The 18,669-nt window shown below is 33.4% G+C and overlaps 1 protein-coding gene across 3 annotated transcripts in view; it reads left to right on the top strand.

The window, feature by feature from the left end:
- Positions 1–18,669, top strand: part of ANKRD12 (ankyrin repeat domain 12) — a 111,930-nt gene that overhangs the window by 36,790 nt on the left and 56,471 nt on the right. For 2 of the 3 annotated variants that reach the window (XM_060028679.2, XM_060028678.2), the window contains exons 3-6: positions 1,766–1,913; positions 9,476–9,544; positions 13,756–13,902; positions 17,390–17,590. In XM_060028679.2, coding sequence (XP_059884662.1) covers positions 1,766–1,913; positions 9,476–9,544; positions 13,756–13,902; positions 17,390–17,590 — 565 coding nt within the window. The remainder of the gene's footprint in view (positions 1–1,765; positions 1,914–9,475; positions 9,545–13,755; positions 13,903–17,389; positions 17,591–18,669) is intronic. The other variant, XM_060028680.2, reaches the window with a different exon arrangement.

The following is an 18,669-nucleotide window of genomic DNA, read 5'->3' as shown; positions in this document are numbered from 1 at the left end:
TTGATATAATGAATTGTCTTGAGGTTTTCTAATAATGAACTATTCTTATATTCTTTGGGTGAATCCTGCTTGATTATGATATATTATCTTTCTAAGGCACTAACTTTGATTGGACAGTTTATTTAGGATAGTTTATTGTTTCATTTATTTCATAAGCAATTTAGGTATAATTTCTATCTTGAACCCTTCTTAGGTATTAGTTTTATTTCACACTTGTAAAATGGATTGGGTATCTTCTAATCTTATTTCTGTGTTGTAGTATTGTTTATATGAAATGGGAAATATATTTTCCCTGAATTTTTAATTTAAAACCTCTCATAAAATGTTCTGGAATAGGTACCCTTTTTAGATGTAAAATCTTTGGCTATAGATTTATTGTTTTCTATGATCATTGGTCTATTCAGGTTTTCTGTTTCTTTCATGAGCCAGTGTTCGGTAATACATGTTTTCCAAGAAAATAATCCATTTTTCCAGTCCTTAAAATTATAATTGTATAAAAATGAATACAGTATTCTTTTGTAACTTTTTTTTTTTTTTTGCGGTACGTGGGCCTCTCACTGTTGTGGCCTCTCCCGTTGCGGAGCACAGGCTCCAGACGCGCAGGCTCAGCAGCCATGGCTCACGGGCCCAGCCGCTCTGCGGCATGTGGGATCTTCCCGGACCGGGGCACGAACCCGTGTCCCCTGCATCAGCAGACGGACTCTCAACCACTGCGCCACCAGGGAAGCCCTCTTTTGTAACTTTTTAATATCCCCTCTGGAATTGTATTTTAGGTCTCAATCCCAGACTTTTTTTTTTTTTTCCTGTTTTTTTTTTCCCTCTTCATATTTTCATGATTAGACTCACTAAAAGCTTTATTATATTGCTCTTTTTTGTGTGTGTGGTACACGGGCCTCTCACTGTTGTGGCCTCACCCGTTGCGGAGCACAGGCTCACGGGCCCAGCCGCTCCGCGGCATGTGGGATCCTCCCAGACCGGGGCACAAATCCATGTCCACTGCATCGGCAGGTGGACTCTCAACCACTGCGCCACCAGGGAAGCCCTATTTTGCTCTTTTTGAATCATCTTTTCGTTGATAAATTCTACTTTTTAAAAAAATTCAGTATTTTTTTTTATGCCCCTTCTTCCCACTCTTCCTTCCTTTATTTTCTGGCTTGGGTCGAAAGCTCGTGTCTTCTGCAGTCTGAGTCTACTCATTTTCTTCTGAAAATCTCTATGGTTAGGATATCTATCATTTATTATCATAGTTTTATGCTCACCTGCTAGGTGATGTGGCTTAGTTCTTAGTATCTAGCATGTTTTTCCAAAGGAGTTTTCATAGCCCAGTTAGATGTGCTGTATGTACCAATTCAGATGTTGGATCATAAGAGTGAACTTGGTAATTGCTGTAGGCATGAGGGTAGGATACTTTATCTAAATGAGTGGACACATGGAATTAATAAAATACAATCTGCTTAATTCAATCTAGACTGCTTTTTCTGATTTATATATTTGTTTATTGGTGATGATGTCTATCTTAGACATAGAGTTCCATTATATTCAAGATATTTCGTTTTATTGTTATTTTAAAATTATATTACTAAGTAAAAGGGAATATGAAATAAGTTAGAAAACACATTATGATTGTTGAAAGTGGGCCTTAAGGACATTGAGGACAACGATGGTTTGTAGTAATACTCTTTCTACTTTATATAAAGTATTTTTTTAATACTGTATTGCTCAGCTAATATTGTTATAAGTTTATTCATATTTAATTTTTTAATAGAGTAAAGACAAGATTGCATCCTATAGCAAAACTCCAAAAATTGATCGGAGTGATGTGGGCAAGGAGATGAAAGAGAAATCGTCCATGAAACGTAAACTTCCTTTTACCATCAGCCCATCAAGAAATGAAGAACGAGATTCAGACACAGGTAGGAAATTTTGTTGTTTTCTGGTAAAATCATAATCCTTCTTTTACTGTGATTTTCTTTCTCATTCCTTGTTCACTGCATTTTAGAGAGAAATATTTGTATTTTAGAATTTCAGGTTTATCATTGGGGCAGAAATTCATATATTCCTCACCCAAATTTGATTTCTATCATAGATAAAAGCAATTAGCTTTTTTTCTCAGTCTCAGTGTTTATTACAAATTTCTTACCACTTTAAGAACTTAATTTCTTGAGGAGCATTTCAGTGATGAAAATTTACTTAGTAATATGGAGCATTGATACGGTAGGTTTGAGAAAAAGCTGTTGGGTTTTTGTGAACAAATTATTGAACCCACCAAAGAAAAAAAGTTAGGCATTTTAGATTCAGAAATGAATCAGAAATATGTCCCTTTCAAAAAAAAGAAGAAAAATATGGAGGCTTCCTAAGCCCAGTTCATAGTACTTTTTTCCTCAAAACTTTTGCTATGTCAGGAATGATACTTGACATCAGTAAATCCCAGTTATTTGTAATAGATTAAAACCTTATTACCACTATCTGATAAATTACTAGGTTGTATTTTAGCCCTGAACTAATCGTTTCTTGAAACTAATATAAACTTGAATGTTCGTTATTTATCATAATTGTTTTAGCCCCTGAATGAAGTATTGGTAATGAACTGTTCTTAAGAATGTTTTAGTTTCACTCAAAGAAAATCAGTGTTACATGCTAAATTTATGTACAGAGATCATATCCTACTTTTATCTTTCTAGCCATCTTAATCATCAGTATGGGAATGACCTTGACTCCAGAATCTGTGAAAATAGACTTTTTGAAAGACTATTTTCAAAAGACTAGACTTTTGAAACTCCTTGTGCTAATCTTTAGAAAATACTTAATTTTAGTATACACTGTTAGTAAGTAGATTTCCTTTTGTATGTTTGGCTGTTTCTCTTAGCTTGAACTAAAAATTTTTCTTAAACGCTTATGACAGTTTTAAACTTTGAAAATTGCTCTTTTATTGAGTGATTAAGAAATTATGTGCTTTGTTCATTTTAAGTTACACTGTCTTCTTCTAGAGGTTCAGAATCTTTCTTTTTTTTTTTGAAGCTTGACTCTCCTTTTTTTTTTTTTTTTTTTTTTTTTGCGGTACGCGGGCCTCTTACTGTTGTGGCCTCTCCTGTTGCGGAGCACAGGCTCCGGACGCACAGGCTCAGCGGCCACGGCTCACAAGCCTCCCAGACCGGGGCACGAACCCATGTCCCCTGCATCGGCAGGCGGACTCTCAACCACTGCGCCAGCAGGGAAGCCCTTGACTCTCCTTATTTTTACAAATTGTTCTCAAGGTATTACTAGGTCACTTAGCTGAGAAGAAGGTGCTTCTGTGCCTTCGAATATACAAGATTTAACTTGTCTCATACTCTCTCCTTAGAAAACTTTTGCTAGTCATTTTTAAAGTACTTACATTAACCAGGTTTTGTTTTCCAGTGACAGTGATAATACTACTAGTAGTTTGAAGAAGGGACTTAGAAATAAGGTTTCAAAATAATACACTTCCCATGAGAACCTTTGTTATTAGATCCAGTGGGTTATTTGTCTTTTATTTGGTGTAAAATAAAAGAAAGACTTAGGAAGACATGAACTTTAGGCACTGAATAAACATAGTCTAATTCATATTTTATTGATTGGATTATATGCTTATCCCCTGCTACAGTCTTTCCACTATTTGAATTTAGTGGGACATTGCAGCTCTCTCTAAGACTGTTTCATAAAACAGACTCTTACTTTATTTTTTTTTTTGAAAAGGTTACATGGCTAACATTAAATGAGATTTTGATGGACTTAAACATGTATATCTATATTTTTGGTAGGCTGAATTTATAAATTTTAGTAAATAACAGATGAAGGCTTTAGTTTTGCATGCACACACATACACACACATCCAAAGCATTAAGAAGAATTTCCCCAGGCCCAAGGCAAAACGTCTTATTTTCATAATTTTAAAAGAAGAGTTCAGAGTACCATTAACTGGTATTTTCCATATGAAAGATAGTTATAGCACCAAACCCCGTATTTGACATTGATCTTTTTAAAATTTTAAATCATTAGCTGAAACTATACAGAATAAACTATAAAAGGGAGAAATATTTATAACATATATGACAACCCTTATCTTAATATAATTAGTAATTAAAGTTCTCTTAAATGTGAAGAGAAAAATACAGAAATGGGAGAATGGACAAAAGATAGAAGCAAGTAGTTCAGAACAACAGAATTACGGTTGGTGAAGAAATATATGAAATGTATTAATAGTACTCAGAGAAATAGAGTTTACAATGATTGGCAAAACTGTCATTGGCTTAAATCATACAAACTGGTCACTGGTTTGAAATAGGAACTTGCTTTAGTTTGTCTGAATTATGGAACTACCTTGTTGAAGGTAGATATAACAGCATATGTTAAAAACTAAAAGTTTGTTAACATTTGATTTATTCTTTGTTTCGTCATTTATTCTATATAAATAATTATTGATGAGAGTAAAAATTATCTTCAAGTATATTTCTCTCAGCTTTCTTTATAATAGAAAAAACAAAACAGGAAAAGATTGTCAAGAAATATAGGATTTGGTAAATTATGGTAAATCCAATGAAGAAATATGATCTTTTACCCTTAAAAATAACAATTGTAGAGGAATAAACTGTATGGAAATATGTTCACAGTATACAAAGTAAAAATGTAGGTTATGAAATAATATGTACTGTTTGCATTATGTCATATTCTTTATATTTGTATGCATATGCACACAGGACATACATTAACACACATACAGAAAGATAAGATTGTTTAAATATAGAGACTGTTTCATTGTAGAACTAAGCCTAAACCTAGTGGGTTTATTAAAGGTCCTGAACAAAAATGTAAATATTATAAGCCCTGACTTAGGTGAAAAATAAAAGAATAGGGAGTGGGGAATAAGGAGAAAATGCTAAGAGTGCTACTCAACTCATCATCTCTCATAGCAAGGGATTAACTGAAATTGTCTGAAACTGAAATATGTTTTTAACCTTTAAAACTTTTAATCTTTCATTTAAAATTTTACCTATATGTTTATATATGTGTGTGTTTATACTTTAGTATATGGTATCTCTTATAGAGAAGAGCAATCCCTTTAGTTTATTTTCTTTTTATGTTGGGTTAAACTAAAGTTAATCTTTCAGATTTTTATTTAAATATAGCACATATGTATGATATTTTCTTATTCTTACATAAGTTGATTTCTCTCTCTCTCTCTCTCTCTCTCTCTCTCTCTCTCTCTCCTAGTTCCTCTGTCTTTATATACATTTAGAAGGATGCTTGGCATGATGCTCATGAGATGTTAACATTTTGTTTCCAGGATTTGGGATGATTTGTTACTTTCTTCTTTGTATTCTTTATATGCCTTGAATTTTTAAAATAATAAACATACATTATTTTTATAAAACACGGTCATTATTTTTTTTTAAGACATTCATATTGTCCAAGGAAGATTCAGTGGTCCTCAAAATCAGCAGTAATGCCATCAACCGGCTGAGTCATTCCTAGTCTTCGTTTTGAGATACCCTAGTGTGTCTTAAACTTTCCAAATTCTCAATTATTTACTGTTTATTAATTTTTTAAAAGATAACACTTTCTAGAAAAGAAATTCAGATAAAGTTTTGAGGAAAATTACAGCATAATTCAAAGTCATGCCAGTGAGTTCTTATAGCTGTATCATAATACTGTTCATTTCAGCAAATCTCCAGTATATCTACTTATATCATTCCAGTATCAATCCCACATTGTCCTATCCTATTAGAGAATTCCTATAAATCTTGTCCCACGAAATGTTGAGGCCAATCTGTACAATGACTCATTGAACCTATGGAAGCAACTACTTCTTATCTAGAAGACAAATTATTTCTTACAGCTACTGCATCAGCTTGCTTTATCACCTACTTTTAGCTTTTACTTTTAATCTTTCCTAGTCTAGAATCCTGACCAGATAAGTTATTGTAGTTATAACAGAGGGAAATCATAGCATAGTGTTTATCATCAGAAGCTTTGAAGTCTGACAGACCATTGTTGAGTCCTTGCTCAGCCACCTACTAGCCCTGGCCAAATTAGTTGAGTTCCTTGTAAGTCCCAATTTTCTCATCTATAAAAGTGCATATAATACCAACTTCAGAAAATTGTGACCTCTAAGTGACATATCATGTAAAATCAGTTTACGATACATTAATTAAAACAGAAAACTAATACTGGCTTAAATGGAGATTTTTTTCATCTAATGCGGTAAGACCAGGCATAGGCAGTCCAGAGTTGGTATAGCAGTTCAGTAACACCGTCAGGGACTGAGCTGTTTTCATCTTTCTGCTCTGCTACCCTTAGCTCATACGTAGCCTTTGTCCTTAAGCATTTTGCCTTATAGTCACAGGATATATCCTTCCTGGGCAGAAAAGAGGAGAGGAAGGACCAAAGACAGAGGTATCTTTCTCCCAGAGAGACTTTTGCCTTTTTACTCATGAAACAACCTCCCTAGAAACTTTTGCCTGCACCTCAACTGGTTAGGCTCCCCTAGTTGCTGGGGAGTCTGAAAAGTCAAATATTTTTGAGCTGGACATATTGTCACCCTGATCAAAATTGGAGTATGCCTAGTAAGGGGAGAATGAATATTGAGTAGGCACCTTATAATACTGTTACTGTATATAAAATTTTTGACATAGTAATTAATAACTGATAACTGCTATTATCTTTAAGTTATTAATGTTTCTACCTAAGGGAACTTTTTTCCTACACTATCCGTCATAAAATCGTACTTACTTTCTTTCCAAGACTAATGGCATCCAAAGGATGCCATGACAATCCCTTAACTTGAAAGTACTGAGCAGTTATCTTGAGGCTACACATGAATGAATCTCTTCTTAGCCTCCAAAGTAAATTTGCAATTATTTTGTTGTGAGTAATGCCATAGAGCGTCTTTGCAGATTATATTTTTATTATACTCTGAATTTTTTCTGTCTTATTCATTCCCAAGAGTAGGTTTACAGGGTTAAAAGGGTAAAACATTTCTATAACGTTTCTTCAAAATAGTTATACATACTTATAAAGGCTCCAGCAGTATATTTATGTTCTTTAATCTCAAATAACATCATGGCACTTGTTTTTCTTTAGGTTTGATAGCTCTAAGTATCTATAGGGATAAACCAGTAGTACTTCATTTTAGTTTGCATGTTTAGATAAGTAAAAAAAATACAACATTCTTTACTTTTTAAAAAATACTTGTTTCTTCTTAATAGGCATTATTTATTTCCTTACTGATTTTTTTTCTTGTGGCATTAAGTAATATGTAAATAAATGTGGTAGGAGAAAATGTAAAGAGACACAATATGATCTGTTCCCAAAGTCCGTGGTCGCAGTTGTAGAGTATGTTCAAATGTTTTGAACTAAATCTCTGCCAGCCAGCCGTAGAAGGCCTACTTTCCCGAGGCTTTGGATGCCATTAAAGGATTTACCCTATTTAATGACACAAGCAAATTTGGAGAGGAAAACTTTTTTAAAAAAAGAAAACACATGTAATTTTTCTGGTAACTGTGTTAAAGTAGCAGATAAAATTAGTGCTTTGCTTAATAAGGATAGTCCTCTTTTGGTGCTCTTCGTGGTGATTATTTATTATAGATTTACTCTGTCCCTTTCCCTGATATTTTATTATAAAAATTTTCAGACGTAGTGCACACTCTTAAAATCATACGTGATATTTTTCTTTTTCTCTTGCAATCCAGAACAGAATATTAACTTAAAAAGATGGCTTGTACAACAAGGATTTACTTTATAGTACAGGAACTATATTCAATATCTTATAATAACCTATAATGGAAATAATCTGAAAAATACATATATATATAATGAATCACTTTGCTGTATACCTGAAACCAACACAGTATTGTAAATCAACTATACTTCAATTGAAAACAAAAAAGATGGCTTTTAAAATATAGGTATTGCTTGTCTTGCCTTGCTGCAAAGAACATATCAGGGAGAGAGAATTGCTCTGCTTAGCACTCAGTGTTTTACAAAAACCTCATAGGTAACAATAGTCTCATTATGGTCTAGTCTCAGTATAGCACTGAAGGAAGAAGTAGTTGAGTAAAAGGACAGGATATGGAAGCTTTTAATTTTCTAGCTCCTTAATTAAATCTTTATAAGAATATACATGCAAACGCCCCCAAAATAAACATACTTATTTGAGTAAAAGCCAAAAGGGTGTGTGGAGTCTGGATGGATTAATTACTTCCAAAGGAAGGTTTGGAGAAACTACTTCCTTATATTAATGAATATAATTGAAAGTTTATTTTATCCACTATTCTTTCATCTGTCACAGTCATATGATCTGCTTTCAATAATCCATTTAATTCGATTTGTTGGTGCAACTTATTAGTTGCCCCTTTTTCTTTGCTTTGCAACCTATGGAGGCCTTTTAAAATTTTTGCTTATCTTTAAATGAAATGACAAATATTCTTCATAGAATTCTTCTAGTTGCTAACTTAATGGGTTAAATTTTGAAATATAAGTGTTTATTATTGAAAGGCTTGTAATTCAGTCCATTTACCCACTTGCTCTAGAATTGGTCTAAATATTATTTTATTAATGATTTCCCCTTTGATTGAGTAAGCCTTCTCATCACTAAACTTTTAGGCTTATCTCTAAATTTTTCAAATACTGTGTTTAGGAGTTACTTGTTCTCTAAATTGGTTTTTTTTCCAACACTTTTGTTTCCTTACACCTAACAACTCATGAATAATGTCTATAATGATCATCCTGGAAAGAAGACCATATGCCAATAAATTGAGAATGTGAAGATCAGAATAACATTATGTTGAGTTAAAACAGCATATTGTTTGTAAGTAAAATTATTTGCTCTGGCCATACTGCCAGAAGTCAGTTCTCTAATTTATTGAGTTGTTAGGCAGCATTCCATATTCTTAGCTGATAAACTTTGTTTTGATTTAGGCTACTTTCTTTCTAAGATGTCTTTTGTAGTGGTCAGTAATAATTCATGTTATTTGAAATGTTTATAAATTATAGAAAGGTCCGTGGTCTAGAATGATACTGTAGTCCGAAATGTTCTATTGTCTTCTGAATAGTTTTGGCACTCATAGAACAAAAAGAATGATGCAAGTCCACTATTCAAGTTTTCTGAAGACAAATTCTAAACAGAAAAACGTGATAAGAGTACTGCCTCTTTTATCATTATTCAGAGATTGAAAAAATATATCCTCAAAAGAGATGATATGTTTTAATAAGCAGCCTCAGTAATAACTATTATTGCAAACTACGTGGTTGACTTTTTCAACTTTAAGATCAAAGAAACTGAAATCTTAGGTATTGGCCAAATCTGTGTTTGAAATGTACTTTTGGCTTTACCTTAAAAATTATCTTTTGGAAAAACAATGATACATCATTGTGGTCTTTTGAAAAATGTTGGTTTGTTGAATTCTGCATTTCCCTTCGTATGCTTTTTTCTTTTCTCCTGTCTCTTCTTATTCTGTAGATTCAGATCCAGGACATACAAGTGAAAATTGGGGGGAGAGACTTATGTCTTCTTACAGGACATACTCAGGTAATTAGATTATCAGGGGCTCCTGTTTAGCCAGTGGTTTCTGTCACATTTATAATTAACTATTGTACTATAAGTAACTTATTTTCAAACCAGTATATAGGTATCTGTGGTTGAATAAGTGAACTATATGAGTGACACAAGATTTTCCAGTCTTCATTTGAGATCTCCAGTGCATCATGTCCAAGACATACTCTGTGTGAACGTTACAAGCAGGACTCCTGCACACAGCCACTCAGGTGTGCAACGCAACCTGGGGGCACCATTCATGTAGAAAAGTGTGAAAGTCACCGCCTTGGAGTTGTGCGGTGCAGCAACGCCTGTGGGAAGGTGCCCAGGGCCCTTAGTGTCTTAGCTGTATGCCTGTCACACAGTATTACCATGTGTAGTGATTTTGATAGACAGTGTCATCTTACTCTTCAAACATGCAGTGTTTTTTTAAAAACACATCTAAAAATTTTCAGTTGACCTCTTTAGTGTATTGACTTTGCTGCCCCTGTTGAATTTAAAAGTAGATTAAAACACCAGGTTTCCTGGAGAAATGCCATTAAAGAGTAAATGTATCCCCTAGTATGTGAAAACTAAATTAGTTAAGTGTTTTGATTATCTTTTTTTTTAGTTTTTAATGAGCTTACATTCTTATGTCTGAACTTTTTAAATGTAAAATATTGTTCAGTCCCTGAATGTCCAGTTTTTACCATATGACATTTAACTCTAAAAGCTGAAATAAAATTTCTGTTTCTGATATACCTTGTATTCATTTAAAAAATTTGTGGGGTTGGTATAGAACCAAATAATTATTCTTAAAATTATGCTGAAAGCTGTTAATTGAGCTGATGAGTCAGTAATACTTAGTTATCAAAATTTTGGGGTGGGAGGCAAGTTTACAATCTGCCTTAAATTGAACAGACCTACACTTTCTGTGGAGTTAGGTGTACTTTTCTAAAGTGGGGCTCCTAAGTACCAAGGTGCACCTAAAAGAGCTGTATGTAATGAAGCCATCCATGGTCTGAGGATCTCTGCTGGAAATCAGAAGATATAAGCACCCCCCTGTCAAAGATTGTGTAGATACTTCACAACCAGAGAGTAATTGGCAACGTTTTTCCTCAGAATTGAAGTATATATACATTCTAAATCTGATTGATTTAATTATGTTCATCTGTATTTGAATCGTAGGTTCCATTCTTTCATGCCTTGTACAGTGACTGCTTTGTGGGAAAATGTCGTATTTAGTTTTTGAGACACAAATAGGCTTATGAGCTAGTTCCCCAAGAAAAACAGTTTTGTCTCTTCTCCTTAATATACTTAATTGGGATGTGACAATGTTGAGCTTTCTGTTTATTCTGACAAGACCTGGAAAGAAAGCACTGATTTTCAGGATTATAAGACTGAGACATCTCTATAATTCTAAAGATCCTCTGAACCGTGAAATAAAGAATATTGGATTGTTGAAAAGTCCATATCTGTTTTTCTTTAGTCTTAAGTGAATCACCTGGATTTTTCTTTAAAAATCTCTTAAGGTGGCTGAGTGGAATTTCAAATCTATTAGTATAGATTGAGTATATGTGTCAGTATTCCTGTGTTTAAATTTTAAAATTCTGATCTGTCATTCAAACAAATAAGTACGTATTTCAGATACTGAAATTTGAAAAAGTACCTACCTTTTTCTAATATTATTGTATATGATCGTTTTTTACTTATGACAGGTCAGAGGAAACAAGTTCTTCACAGGATAGATCCCAGATAGTCAGATTTGAATGCTGTCCACTCACACTTTTGGACATACTAATCTAAGATTTATGATTTTGAAGAATGGTATATAGTTATCTCTAACCTAGCTATCTTGCACCAGCTCCTGTTCAGTTACCTTCTTTTCCAGTCTCATGTAAAGCATGAACTCAGACAAATAGCTAAGGTAACTCAGAAAAAATAGAGTTCATATTGAATGCTAGTACCTAATTTGAATTTTTGCTTGAATATTTGGAGTATATCCAATTTGTTTGTTCTTTTCCAAAATGTAGTAATTATATGTTTGCTCATTTGGCAGCATGGAATTTTAATAATGAATTCATAAGTGTCTCACTTTCTTCTGTAAACTGAGTGTATATCACTTTAGAGCATATTCTTTTTTTTAGGAGGTCATTACAGGTGTAGAGGAACACAACTGATTTTTGCTTTTAATCTTAATCTCACTGAATTTCCTTTTTTTTTTTTTTTTTTTTAATTTTTTGGCTGCTCCTGCGCAGCATGCAGGATCTTAGTTCTCTGACCAGGTATCCAGCCCGCACCCCCTGCAGTGGAAGTGCAGAGTCTTAACCACTGGACCGCCAGGGAAGTCCTAGAGCATATTCTTCTTAAAAGATTGTATTAAAATCCAGTTAATATCAAAAATCAATAGTTTTACAAATGAGAAAATAAAAGACAAAATTTTTCCAAAATTTTAGGAAGTATTTTAAGGATAGATACTGTGTATTTTTAATTTTACTTCTTCCAGTTACTGAACTACTTTTTTTCCTTAAAACAACTTTTCTACTTTCTTTAAAATTTTCACACTGTTAAATATTTTAATTTTGGATGAGAAGTACATTCATTATATTTAAAGATTTGTTATTCAGTTGGAAAACTATTAAAATAACAATTGTGGTTTCTCATTAAATCAGAGAACCAAAGCATACAGATTGTTATTAGGAGAAAGTATATGTTTCAGAAAAAAACAGCCTTCTCCAAAAGACATATTTAGGGCTTTATAATACATCTAGTACATTGGGTGAAACACTCTGCTGAAACTGGCTTTATACTAATTGGATCATTAATGACAATGAAATGAGAAATAAGAAAATAATCTATTAGAACTATTAATAAAAGCTGACATTAAAAATCTTGAAATTTTTTGTTTCTGTTATGTAAAATTTTGCAAATATCAACAAAACGGACATTTTAGGAGCTGTTGAATTTTGAGTGATTTGTGGGCAGCAGAGTTTAAACATTAGGACCTCTATAATTTTTCTAGGTCATTAGGATGCCAGTTTATCCTAATTAACTAAGTGGTACACTGCAAGTTTTATGTCTTAAATTATAGTACGGTAATATTTAAATAATATCAAATTTTATTAGTTTCTTGAAAATTTTACCAGATCAATAAATGCTTATCTCCTGGAGTAGTCTAGCTGCTGACCACATCTGCCTGAGAAAAACCACAATATTGACTACTAAGCCTTCTCTTCTTCCACTCAGTTTTGCTGTTTTACATTTACTTAACATTTTTACTAATTTATTTAATTTTGTAGCCCCTCTTTATACCACAAACCTGGATCAGTAAATCCCAGATATTGGTACAGGGTTTCCCAAGAAATAAATGCCTAGACAGTTAATAGGCAGCTCATCTCACAGGGCCACTTGAATTAATTCCCAGAAAAGTCCTAAAGGAAGGAAGGAAGGAACAGACACCTGTATTTCTTTGACCTATGGAATCCAGTTCCATCTGAATTTTCTGTCACTTAATGGGGAATGCTGGCTCCATTGCCAGAGATTTGCCAAATAGCTAAATCTGAGAGCTGACTTTATGATGGATCAAATCTCTTTGAAAAATCTTAGACATTTTTGAATCTTTTCAGGATCTCTATTAACCATCCCCGGCCCCTTACCACACACATATAGAATCTTTAATTTGCTCAGTTTTAGCTTTGATTAATACTGTTCCATGTTCAGCTGTCCTATGACTGAAATAAAGTGATTTGGCGTTTTTTTCCCAATAATTACTCCGTGTGATGTGCTTTGTGTTAAATACCTCCTTAGAAGATTGTACAGATTATTAGTGGAATTAGGGAGGTAATATGAAGGAACGTTGCTATATAAACTTATCAACAATAGAATAAAATTATAATGAATGAAAGAGGCATTTCAAAGATGTAAAACTATGGAATGTTTGAAGTGTTATTTAATAGAACAAATCATTAAAAATTTTACTAGTACTAAATTTCCGAATGTTATTAATTTTCTGAAAATTACACAAGACTATTTTTTTTCAAAGCATTCAGGAAGAAAATTGCTTATATAATAAAGGCCTAGTGCCCTTTTGTCTGCCTATTGCAAGTTCCTCTGTGACCCTTGTTTCTCATAAACATGTATCATCTATTTTTAAGAAGTCTCCTTATGTTTTACTTTTGAGTGCTTACATTTGTTTCAGATTCTTACATATTTATTAATAATTCCAGAGAAAGAAGGTCCAGAAAAGAAGAAAACAAAAAAGGAAGCTGGAAATAAGAAGTCCACTCCAGTTAGCATTCTTTTTGGTTATCCACTCTCAGAGCGAAAGCAGATGGCACTTCTTATGCAGATGACAGCAAGAGACAACAGTCCAGGTGACACTTACCATCATCGAGTTCTTGTGTGTTCATAGTTTTCCTCACACTGTAGCTTTGTCTTGACAATTTTTTTTTTATAATGACTGTCTTTGGACTTATTTTTACTTTATTTATTTATTTATTTTTGGCTGTGTTGGGTCTTCATTGCTGTGTGCAGGCTTTCTCTAGTTGCAGCGAGTGGAGGCTGCTCTTCATTGTGATGTGCGGCCTTCTCATTGTGGTGGCTTATCTTGCTACAGAGCACGGGCTCTACGCACGCGGGCTTCAGTAGTTGTGGCTCACGGGCTCTAGAGTGCAGGCTCAGTAGTTGTGGCACATGGGCTTAGTTGCTCCCACGGCATGTGGGATCTTCCCCGACCAGGGATCGAACCCATGTCCCCTGCATTGGCAGGCGGATTCTTAACCACTGCGCCACCAGGGAAGTCCTTGACAATAATTTTTACCTACTTTAAATGTTTATCCTTTTTTGGATTTAATCAGTTTCTTATAACATAAGTTTGCAATTTTACATTTATTTGTGTGACAATTGTTTATGCCTGTATCATCCACTAGATGAAAAGCTATACACAGGCAGGGACCTTTGCACTTAGTGGACATTCAGTGAATATTTGTCAGCTAAAATGAGTACAGTTGACACCTGAACAACAGAGGTTTGAACTGAGTGGGTCCACATATATGCAGATTTTTTTCAATAGTAAATACTGTACTACTGCACAATCCGTGGTTGGTTGAATTTGCACATGCAGAACCGTGGATATGGAGGGCCCAACTGTAGGTTGCACACGGATTTTCAAATGTGAGGAGGGTGGGTGCCCCTAATCCCCGAGTTGTTCTGGGGTCAGCTGTAATTTAGAATTGGGTCAGTCAACATGAGAAATCTGTTGCAGAACTGTGTGTGCTTTTACCTTACTGCAGACATTTTTACCCCAGTTTCTGTAAAGCTGCTTCTGGGTTTATAGCTTACTTTTCAGTTCATTAGCACACTGCTGTAAGCTGGTAATCTTATCACATACTTTTAGAAGAGTGTAATTCATGTTTTAGTGTTTAAGATCTGCTAAAATTTATTTTAAAAGGAATATCTGCAGTATACTATGTAAATTTATTTCATATTTCATTTCACACTTCCAGTTAAGGTGTTGTGCTACTTGTGTGTGTGTGTTTATTCAAGTAGTTTGCCCTCCAGAAATGATTAAAGATGGCTCACCAGCAGGATGAAAACGAAGAAGGAACAAACCAACTTGCTAACTTATTAAAAGGGGTTTAAAAAGTAGATAAAGCCCAGATAGCTGGACTGAGATAGTTATTACTACTGAGCATTGAATTTAGCTATGCATTCTGGTAGCTCACAACACAAAAATTTTAAGTTGTATAGTTCTCATTGACCAATACAAGAAGAAAGTAAATCACTTTTCTCTAGAGAAAAAAAATTTTTTGTTTTGGCTCTGACTTCAAGGCGTCTTTTTATATAAGACTTTGGGTAACATAACAGCCTGTTGAAATGCATTGAAAAAGGCACAGTTTTTCTAGTGAACTTTTCCAGTGTTAGCTCTTTTTTTAAAAAGTGGAACAACTTGGTAAAATTCTTAGAGTTTCTATATATCATAGTTTCATTAAACATGAGTGTATCTATATCTTTCACTAATAAAAACACGTTAGGGCTTTCTGCTTTTTTAAGTAGGGCATATTGTTTTGGTTATTCTTCTGCCTTTCCACCCACAACTCGGGAAACAGTGTGGCCAAATTAAAGTTGTTTACAGTGTTAAACTTTAAATGTTTCTGTAAAATGTTGACTTTGAGTCAGACTTAATAGTTAGATGGGAAGACTTATTTTTTAAAACTGTTTTTTTAATACTATGAACCTCTATCCATAGAGTAAATTAAAGAATTAATACAGTAAGGCAAAAAAGCTAAAGTCCTCCCTCATTTCCAATGGTCTCCCCCCTTGAGAGGCGAGCACTATTAACAGTTTATTTTCTAGAAAATTTCTAGATATAAACATGCAAACATATATCTTTTGTTGCTGTTCATTTTTAAATATAAATAAGATTAATACTATAATACTGTTCTGCAGCTGGTTCTTTTCATTTAAAGGGTACATCAGTCATCTTTATTAATATATGTAGACTAGAGTGGAGAGCTTTTGAAATAACCTGTTTGCCATCTTATAGATGTGCTTGGAATTTAGGGTTCATTGTTTTATCCATTACATAATTCGTTTTCCATGTTTTTGTTTATTCTGATTGCCATTATGGATAGTACTACTGTTATTTTGTCTGTGTGTATATTATTTTGGAATGGCTAAGAAAATTTTATATGAATTAATTCCTTTCAAGTTGTTTGAATTTAAAAATGTCCTTTTGTTTTTAAGAAGTTCAACCACTAATTTTCTAAATAAATAACTTGACTATAAATATTATAATAAGAATCATGTATTCATTCAACAAATATTGCATGAGTACACTATGTACCAAGAAGTCTTCTAAGCAGCCGAGATACAGTGATGATTAGACAAGGTTCATACTCTTCTGGAGTATACATTATAGAAATCCATAGATAGGAAACTGTTACTAACTGAATGTACTTTAAGGTAAATTTTAAACTTTTTCTTATTGAGAAAAGGATGATAATGCTTCAGTGCTCTAATCATGTCAGTTTGCAGGGAAATTATTATATGATGTCAGAAAATGATTTTCCATAGACTTTTTTCTCTTAGAGCTGTTGTTTCTTTTAAATAGTTGTAAATTTTCAGAGTTAATTATTAACACTGTACATATGTCTTGAATCCTTAATTGATTAAGAAACTAGTTTTTTGTTTTGTTTTTTTCCCAGTTCTGAAATGGGGAGTAGAGGACTTTGGGTGTCATCCAGTTTAACTTTCTTGTTTTTGAGAAAGAAACTGGAACAAAAATCAAAAGATAGGAATCAAAGCAAAGCACTTTTTTCCCCCTCTTTTATCACCCACTTTTTAAAGGCCTTTTTCTAGACTGTCCTTATTTCTCATAGATATTAAGCTTCATTTCATACTAAAATCATCTATGACCTTGATTTGCACCTAATAACAGAATAGAACTCCAGTAGTTTGAGTCAGAGGTGTAAACTCTAGCCTTCAATGTCATTTCATCTAGTTCTTGAAATAGTATCATAACATGCCATGAAGAACATGTTTTTTTGCAGTTTATCAAATTATTCATTAAGCAAACACTTTCAGGGTGCATACTTGATATTTTATTATCATTTTAAACCAATTCTATAAATTGACAGAATGAAACATTTTTTTCTTAATTGGCTCCTGCAATATTTGATAACCCTAAAGGAAGATCTACTACATGTAATTGGGTCAAATTATTAGTGTATCATCCAAGTCAAGTTTCAGGTTGTTTGGGTGAGAAGATATTCCCCGTTAGCACGTTACCTATAAAAACCTTTAAATGAATATACAAAATATTTAGTCTAGAACTTTTGTTAACTTTTCTCTTTCTTATAGATTCCACACCAAATCATCCATCACAAACAACACCAGCCCAAAAGAAAACTCCCAGTTCTTCATCTCGACAGAAAGATAAAGTTAATAAAAGAAATGAACGTGGTGAAACTCCTTTACACATGGCAGCTATTCGAGGAGATGTAAAACAGGTCAAAGAATTAATAAGTTTAGGGGCAAATGTGAATGTGAAAGATTTTGCAGGTAAGACTTGTAGTTAAAGACGAATACTCAGGAACTAAAATTCTGAGTTTATCATCTAAACAGATGCTGGTTACAATTTAATCTATACTCTTCATTCCTCTTTCTGAAATGAAAGAGTTCTAAAAGTATAATTTAATATAAAACTATTTTGGAGTGTATACCTAAAACCCTGATCTCTGCTACAATTCATTGTCAGTAATTACTCAAATACTTAAATATTAAATGTGCATTTTATTTGGCATATTACCATGTAATTTTTTATCCAATTTAGGTTCTAGGTGAACCACAGTTAAATAATGTTTAGACCGTTTATTAGCTTGAGCACAAGGACTACAAGAGAGTGGCAGTGTTGTTTCACACAGTAAAAGTATTGGGGAACAATGTAGAAATTCCCTTTAGTTTCACATACTACAGTACCCTACCCTCCCATACCCCAGGTTCTTTCTTTTTCACAGAACTGTGGTTAACAATTTGGAGGCTGTCCTTTCTGTGCACTTGCAGGATCATATATACAATGAACATTCAGTTATATAGAGACTTTTTTTAAAAAATCAAATCACTCTATCTGTGTCAGCCTGTAGTTCTGCAATCTCTCCTTTTTACTAGTGTCGTACAGATATTTCTGTCGGTACATGTAGGTGGTTCTACTTCATTCATTTCAACAGCCACATAATAGTGTATAGAATAGATTCCGTGGACAGTACTTCAGTAACCCTCTTGTAGAAATATATTTGTGTATAGTTATGGAAGGATGATATTTCAGTAGAAAGGAAACTGCTAAATCAGAGGAGACGCATATTTAAAATTTTTTGAAAATCAGGCAAATGACCCTCCAAAAAATCTTTTATCAATTTACACTCCGATCAAGAGTATATGAAAGAGCCTTGGGTGGGGGGAAGAGATAAATTAGGAGTTTGGGATTAACATATACACATTACTATATATAAAATAGGTAAACAACAAGGACCTACTGTATAGCACAGGAAACTATATTCAATATCTTGTAATATTGAAAGACCCTAACAAGCTTATTTTGCCTTTTTCTACTTTTTCCATAGTTGAGATGATTGTTCTAAATT

This window comes from Delphinus delphis, chromosome 13 (genome assembly GCF_949987515.2).
Source record: "Delphinus delphis chromosome 13, mDelDel1.2, whole genome shotgun sequence".
Lineage (NCBI taxonomy): Eukaryota > Metazoa > Chordata > Mammalia > Artiodactyla > Delphinidae > Delphinus > Delphinus delphis.
Note: the sequence above shows the minus strand (reverse complement) of the source record. Positions and strands in the feature narration are given on the sequence as shown.